The sequence below is a fragment of the Anolis sagrei genome, chromosome 13 (assembly GCF_037176765.1).
Source record: "Anolis sagrei isolate rAnoSag1 chromosome 13, rAnoSag1.mat, whole genome shotgun sequence".
Taxonomy (NCBI): domain Eukaryota; kingdom Metazoa; phylum Chordata; class Lepidosauria; order Squamata; family Dactyloidae; genus Anolis; species Anolis sagrei.
The window spans coordinates 17,315,578-17,323,622 of NC_090033.1; the positions used below are offsets into that span (position 1 = coordinate 17,315,578).

Here is an 8,045-nt window from a genome sequence, read left to right on the forward strand (position 1 = left end):
CACATAATATCTAGGGTGACGTTGCCCGTGTATGAAAGCCTTCCCTTGGGTGGTGGGTGTGTGTGGACATGGGCTGGGCTCTTGGACATGTTCATGGTGACAGTGGAGAGAGTAAGGAACACTGGGATGTCTGTGGTGGAGGAAACACATAATATCTAGGGCGACATTGTCCCCGTATGAAAGCCTTCCCTTGGGTGGTGGGTGTGTGTGGACATGGGCAGGGCTCTTGGACATGTTCATGGTGACAATGGAGAGAGTAAGGAACACTGGGATGTCTGTGGTGGAGGAAATACATAAGAGGGAGGGCCATTGATGTCTCCTTAGTAGTGGGAGCCATAGCTTCATTATTTTCATTCAATATTATTATTATTATGTACTTGGTTTTTGCCTGCGTACTGGAGGGTCTGCTGCCCCCCCTCCTGTTTTCACGCTGGCTTCCTCTTTCCCCTCCGTCCCTCTCTTCTTCCCTTTCCTTTCCATCCCTCCTTTCTTTCACTCCCAACCCTTGGCTTCCTCTCCTCGCAGGCCAACAGCGGTCCCAGCACCAACGGCTGCCAGTTCTTCATCACTTGCTCCAAGTGCGACTGGCTGGACGGGAAGCACGTCGTCTTCGGTGAGGAAGGAAGGAGGAAGGGGGGGAAAGGAAGGGAGGAAATAAGGAAGGAAATAAGGAAGGAAATGTAGGAAGGAAAAGGAAGAAGGAAGGAGAAAGTGAGAAAAGAAGGGGGAAGGAAAAAGGAAGGAAGGAAGAAAGGAAGGAGAAAGGGAGAAAAGAAGGAAGGAGGAACAAAGGGAGGGAGGAAAGGAGGAAGAAAGGAATGAAGGAGGAAGGGAGGAAATAAGGAAGGAAATGTAGGAAGGAGAAGGAAGAAGGAAGGAGAAAGTGAGAAAAGAAGGGGGAAGGAAAAAGGAAGGAAGGAAAAAACAAGGAAGGAGAAAGGGAGAAAAGAAGGATGGAGGAAGGGAGTAAAGGAAGAAAGAAGGAAGGATAAAGTGAGAAAAAGGAAGGAAGCAGAGAGGGGGAGGGAGGAATAAGAAAGGGAAAAAAGAAGCAAGGAAGGAAGGAATGAAGGATGGAGAAAGAAAGAAAAGAAGGAAGGAAGGAAGGAAGGAAGGAAACAGAGGGAAGAGGGAAGGAAGGAAGGAAGGAAAGGGAGGAAGGAAGGGGGAGGGAGGGAGGAAGGAAAGAAGGAAGGAAGAAAGGATAAAGTGAGAAAAAAGGAAGGAAGGGGAAAGGGAGGGGGAGGGAGGAATAAGAAAGGAGAAAAAGAAGCGAGGAAAGAAGGAACCAAGGATGGAGAAAGGAAAAAGGAAGGAAGGAAGGAAAAAGGGAGAAAAGAAGGAAGGAGGGAGGGAGGGAGGGAGGAAGGAGAAAGGGAGGGCGGAGGGAGGAATAAGAAAGGGAAAAAAGAAGTGAGGAAGGAAGAAACGAAGGATGGAGAAAGAGAAAAAGGATGGAGAAAGGGTGGACGGAAGGAAGAAAAAAGGGGGGATGGAGGGAAGGAAGGAGAAAGGAAGGGGAAGGGAGGAAAGAAAGGAGGAAGGATGAAAAAAGAAGGAAGAAGACAGGGGAAAAAGGAAGGAAGGAAGGAAGGAAGGAAGGAAGGAAGGAAGGAAGGAAGGAAGGAAGGGAAAGGGAAAGGGAATGAGGGAGGGAGGAGGGAAGGAAAACTCAATCAGGAGAAAGGATATGCATGAAGGGGAAGAGAAGGGAAAGAAGGGAAAAGGAAGAAGAGAGAAGGAAAAGAGGAAGGAAAGGGTAATTTTGCCTTAAGGATACCCTCAAAGCCTCCAAGGAAAGAGGCATTCTATGCAATACCATCGGAGGGGCTCGAATGATTCGCGTCTCTGCCTTTTCTCATCCGGCAGGAAAGATCGTCGATGGGCTGCTGGTCATGAGGAAGATTGAGGTGAGGAAACAGCCAGGCGCAGTCCACTGGAATAACTATAATAATAACATTCCCCCGGGCAGCAATGAGTCAGGCTTTGAAGCTGCAAGGCCATTCAGTGCTAATCAAAGTGGCCAACGGCAACGTTCACACTTGCCTCCCACCCTGGACATCATTCCACAGATATAGATATATATACCCCACTTACTTAGTTTCCAACAGACCTCATGACCTCTGAGGATGCCTGCCACAGGTGTGGGTGAAACGTCAGGAGAGAATGCTTCTGGAACTTGGCCCGGCAGCCCGGAAACAACCCAAAAATAATGATAATAGTCTTGTCATCTCCCAATATCCATGATGATGAAGATGATGATGATGATGATTATGCCATTGACCAATCTCTGTATGTCCTCCTCCTCCTAATAATATTATTAATATTCTTAAATTTTTATATATAATAAAAATGAATGAATTATATGAATAATAACATTATTATATATCATAATGATATATTTATAATTATATATATATATATTATATAATGATAACTATTATATATAATATATATATAATATACCATATATTATTATTATTATGCCATTGATCAATCCCTGTATGTCCTCCTTCTAATAATAATATTATTAATAATATTCTTAAATTTTTATATAGAATAGTACAGATCATGAATGATAACATTATTATATACCATATATATGGTATATGGTATATAATACCATATTATATACCATATAATAATTAGAATAAGAATATGAATAATTTGCCATTGACCAATCCCTGTATGTCCTCTTCCTCCTAATAAATAATATTAATATTCTTATATTTTATATATAATAGTACAGATCATGAAATATTAACATTATATACCATACATATGGTATATGGTAAATAATACCATATTATATACCATATAATAATAATAATATGCCACTGGCCGATCCCTGTATGTCCTCTTCCTCCTAATAATAATATTAATATTTTTAAATTTTGATATATAATAGTACAGATCATGAATTATAACATTATTATATACCATATATATGGTATATGGTATATAATACCATATTATATACCATATAAGAATAAGAATATGCCATTGACCAATCCCTGTATGTCCTCTTCCTCTTAATAAATAATATTAATATTCTTATATTTTTATATATAACTAGATTGGGGACCCGGCGCTGCCCGGGTTATTTGAGAAAGGAATTGTGTATCAAGGTTGGTCTTTATCTGTTATTTATTGGCTCGCAGTGGTCTCAGGAAGTTAGAGAAGGTACTGCGAGTCCCATCATCTGTGGTCAACCCTCCTCCAAGCTGCAGTAGGATGTAGAATGGGTCATGGGGGCTCTGTGTGCCAAGTTTGGTCTTGATTGGTCATTAGATGAGTGTTGCAGAAGTCTTGGGAAGTGAATGGCGGTACTTGAAGTCCCATCATCCATACTCTGTTCGGTACTTGAAGTCCCATCATCCATACCAGAATATTGAGTTCATAGAATCATAGAATCAAAGAGTTGGAAGAGACCTCATGGGCCATCCAGTCCAACCCCATTCTGCCAAGAAGCAGGAATATTGCATTCAAATCACCCCTGACAGATGGCCATCCAGCCTCTGCTTCAAAGCTTCCAAAGAAGGAGCCTCCACCACACTCCGGGGCAGAGAGTTCCACTGCTGAACGGCTCTCACAGTCAGGAAGTTCTTCCTAATGTTCAGATGGAATCTCCTCTCTTGTAGTTTGAAGCCATTGTTCCACGTCCTAGTCTCCAAGGAAGTTGGCCATGGGGGCTCTCTGTGACAAGTTTGGTCTTAATCAGTCATTGGATGAGGGTCGCAGTGGTTTCAGTAATTGAGTGAAGGTACTGCAAGTCCCATCATCCATGGTCCAAACTGCAGCAGGATGTAGAGTGGGTCATGGGGGCTCTTTGTGCCAATTTGGTCTTGATCAGTCATTGGATGAGGGTCACAGTGCTTTCAGTAAGTGAGTAAAGGTACTGCAAGTCCCATCATCCATGGTCCATCCCCCTTAGAACTGCATCAGGATGTAGAGTGGGCCATGAGTACTCTTTGTGCCAAGTTTGGGCCCGATCTGTAATTTGTAGGGGCTACAATGTTCTGTGGGAAGTGAACCGGGTGACGGTACTGCAAATCCCATCATTCGTGGCTCATCCTGCCCTGAACTGCACCAGGTTTAAAGTGGGCCATTGGGCCTCTGTGTGCCAAGTTTGGTCCTGATCCGTCTTTGGTGTGGGTCACAGCGCTCTAAGGAAGTGAGTTCAAGTACTGCAAGCCCCATCATCCATGGTCCATCCTCCCTCAAACTGCACCAGGATGTTGAGTGGGTCTTGGGGGGTGGGTCCATGTGCCAAGTTTGGTCTTGTTCTGTCATTGTTGGGGCCACAAGGTGTTTTGGACTTCAACTCCCACCATTCCCGACAGCCTCAGGCCCCTTTCCTATTCCCTTTGTTGCCTCGGAATGTCCAGGGTGGCCAATCAGAGACCATATGCAAATTGTACCACAGTGGCAGCCAATCGGAATCTTGGAACTTTTAGGCTAGCCAATCAGAGACCATATGCAAAGAGCACCACAGATGGTCACTCCTTGTGTAGTGAGATGTTAGGAATTGTGGGAGTTGTAGTCCAAAACACCTGGAGGGCCCAAGTTTGCCCAGGCCTGTTATAGCTACCCCGGCATGCATTAGAACTACATTTCCCATCATTCTTTGGGTGTGGTTGAGCTTTGTTTTGTTCTTGTTTTCCTCCCACAGAACGTTCCCACCGGTCCCAACAACAAGCCCAAGCTTCCTGTGGTCATCGCTCAGTGTGGAGAGATGTAGCCTCCTCCGGTAAGTAGGTTTCCCATTCGGAGGGGCGTCCGCACTGTTGGGAGCTGCTCCAGTTTGAGACCATTTCCCCTGCCTGCCATGGCGCCAGGTGATGGGATCCTGGGAACGAACGAAGGCGAGAGAGAGAGAGGAAGGGAAGAGGTGGAGGAGGAAGGTAAAGAGGGAAAGGGAAGGAGGAAGAAGACACAAAAGAAGAGGAGGGGAAGGAAAAGAGGAGGACACAAAAGGAAAAGAAAGAGGGGAGACGGGAAGAAGGAGGAGAAGGAGGAGGAGGAGACGCAGAAGACGAAGAGGAAGGAAAAGAAGAAGAGGAAGGAGAGAAGGAAAAGGCAAAAGAAGGATGATGAGGATGCAAAAGAAGAAAGGAATGAGGAAGAAAAAGAAGGCAAGGGAAGATGGAAAAGAAGAAGAAAGAAGAGGAGGAAGGAAAAGATGAAAAAGGAATGAGAAAGAAGACACAAAAGAAGAAAGGAGGGAAACACAAAGGCGAGAAGGAAGGTGGAAATGAAGAAGAACGAAGGGAAAGAGGAAGAAAAAGAAGGAGGAGACGCAAAAGAAGAGGAGGAAGGAAAAGAAGAAAAAGGAAAGAAAGAAGACACAGAAGAAAGGAGGAAAACAGGAAGGCGAGAAGGAAGGTGGAAATGAAGAAGAAAAAAAGGAAAGAGGAAGAAAAAGAAGAAGACACAAAAGAAGAAGAGGAAGGAAAAGAAGAAGAAAGGAGGGAAACCAGAAGGCGAGGAGGAAGATGCAAATGAAGAAGAAAGAAGGGAAACAGGAAGTAGAGGAGGAGGAGACGCAAAAGAAGAAGAGGAAGGAAAAGACGAAAAAGGAAAGAGAAAGAAGACACAGAAGAAGAAAGGAGGAAAACAGGAAGGCGAGAAGGAAGGTGGAAATGAAGAAAAAAAGAAGGGACAGAGGAAGAAAAAGGAGGAGACACAAAAGAAGAAGAGGAAGGAAAAGAAGAAAAAGGAAAGAAAGAAGACACAAAAGAAGAAAAAGAAGAAGACATAAAAGAAGAAAAGGGAAAAAGAGGAAGACACAAAAGCAGAAAGGAGAGAAGGAAGGATAGGATGGAAAAGGACAGAGAAAGAAGGTGCAAAGGAAGAAAGGAGGGAAATGAGAGGGAAAAGGAAGAAGGAATATGCAAAAGATGAAGAAAGAAGGGTAAGAGGAAGAGAAGGAAGATGCAAAAGAAAGGAGAGGAGGAGAAAAAATAGGAAGATGCAAATGAAGAATGAGGAAGGTAAAGGAGAAGACGCAAAAGAAGGAGAAAGAAGAGGAGGAAGGAAAAGAGAAAGAAGACGTAAAAGAAGAAAGAAGGGGAAAAGGAAAAGAAGGAAAAGGGAGGAGAGAAGGAAGATGCAAGAGGAGAGGAGGGGGGAAAGGAAAAGGGAAGAAAGAAGAAAGAGGAAAAAAGGAAAGAAAGAGGAGGAGAAAGGAAATGAACAGAAAAGAATGAGAGGACGAAGACTAAAGAAGAAAGGAAAGAGGAAGAGGAGGAAGGAAATGAAGAGAAAGGGAGGTGGGGAAGGAAGACACAAAAGAAAAGAAGAAAAAGTACATAAAGGGAGGAGAAGTGGGGACCATCTGTGTTTCCTTCGTCACTTCCTTCCTCCCTCCCTCCCCCCATTTCTTTCTTTCCTTCGTTTCCTTCCGTCGTTTTCTTTCCTTCCTTCCTTCTTTGTTTCCTTCCATTCCCTTCCTCACTTCCTTCCTTTCCTTCCTTCTTTGTTTCCTTCCTCTTTTCCTTCTGTTTCCTTCCTCACTTCCTTCCTTCATTTATTTCCTTCCTTTCTTTTTCCTTCTGTTTCCTCCCTCCCTTCTTTGTATCCTTCCTTCCTCCCTTTCTTTCCTCAGTTTCTTCAGTTTTCTTTCCTTCCTTTCTTCTTCCCTTCCTTCTGTTTCCTCCTGCCCTTCCTTTCTTGTTTTCTTCCTTCCTTCTTTGTTTCCTTCCGTTTCCTTCCTTCCTTCATTTCTTTCTTTCCTTCCCTTCTTCTTTGCTTCTGTTTCCTTCCTTCCTTTCCTTCCTTCCTCGGTTTCTTCATTTCTTTCTTCCTTTCCTTCCTTTCTTCTTCCCTTCCTTTTGTTTCCTCCCTCCGTCCCTTTCTTGTTTTCTTTATTCCTTCCTTCCTTGTTTCCTTCCTTCATTTCTTTCATTCCTTTCTTCTTCCCTTCCTTTCTTCTTCCCTTTCTTCTGTTTCCCCCTTCCTTCTTTGTTTCCTTCCATTTCCTTCATTTCTTTCCTTCCTTTCTTCTTTCCTTCTGTTTCCTCCCCCCCCCCTCCCTCCCTTTCCTTCCTCGGTTTCATTTCTTTCTTTCCTTCCTTCCTTTCTTCTTCCCTTCCTTCTGTTTCCTCCCTCCCTTTCTTGTTTTCCTCCTTCCTTCTTTGTTTCCTTCCTTTCTTCTTTCCTTCTGTTTCCTCCCCCCCCCCTCCCTCCCTTTCCTTCCTCGGTTTCATTTCTTTCTTTCCTTCCTTCCTTTCTTCTTCCCTTCCTTCTGTTTCCTCCCTCCCTTTCTTGTTTTCCTCCTTCCTTCTTTGTTTCCTTCCTTTCTTCTTTCCTTCTGTTTCCTTCCTTCCTCTGTTTCTTCATTTCTTTCTTTCTTTCCTTCCTTTCTTCTTCCCTTCCTTCTGTTTCCTCCCTCCGTCCCTTTCTTGTTTTCTTTATTCCTTCCTTCCTTGTTTCCTTCCTTCGTTTCTTTCCTTCCTTTCTTCTTTCCTTCTGTTTCTTCCCTCCATTTCTTTCCTTCCTTCCTTGGTTTCATTTCTTTCTTTCTTTCCTTCCTTTCTTTTTCCCTTCCTTCTGTTTCCTCCTTCCTTCTTTGTTTCTTTCTTTCCTTCCTTTCTTCTTTCCTTCTGTTTCCTTCCTTCCTGTTTCTTTGTTTCTTTCTTTCCCTTTCTTTTTCCCTTCCTTGTTTCCTCCCTCCCTTTCTTGTTTTCCTCCTTCCTTCCTTCTTTGTTTCTTCCCTTCATTTCTTTCCTTCTTTCCTTCTGTTTCCTTCCTCTCTTCCTTTCTTCTTCCCTTCCTTCTGTTTCCTCCTCCCCAACTACAACTCCCAGGTCTCCTGAGCAGGGAAGTGGGGTCAAATGTGCATGATTTCTCCAGTGTAGATGCAGCCGTAGCCTTGGGCAGGGGAGGGAGAGGGTGCCTCCACCCCCCAATGACTGTGGCCTTCTCTCCGTTCCAGGCTTGGGCTGCTTCTTCTCCTTCATCTTCTCGGACCATCGTTGTCTTCATCATCGCCGCGTCCTCTTTTTGTATTCCTTCCCCCTTGTAAATAAAAGGGATTTGTGTCA

General features: G+C 44.0%; 1 protein-coding gene across 1 annotated transcript in view; it reads left to right on the forward strand.

Moving 5' to 3' along the window:
• PPIH (peptidylprolyl isomerase H) overlaps positions 1-8,045 on the forward strand; it is a 20,105-nt gene extending 12,060 nt beyond the window's left edge. Inside the window, exons 7-10 of the mRNA XM_067472842.1 lie at positions 526-613; positions 1,870-1,910; positions 4,673-4,750; positions 7,937-8,045. Of these exons, the coding sequence (XP_067328943.1) occupies positions 526-613; positions 1,870-1,910; positions 4,673-4,741 (198 nt within the window). The 3' untranslated portion in view covers positions 4,742-4,750; positions 7,937-8,045. The remainder of the gene's footprint in view (positions 1-525; positions 614-1,869; positions 1,911-4,672; positions 4,751-7,936) is intronic.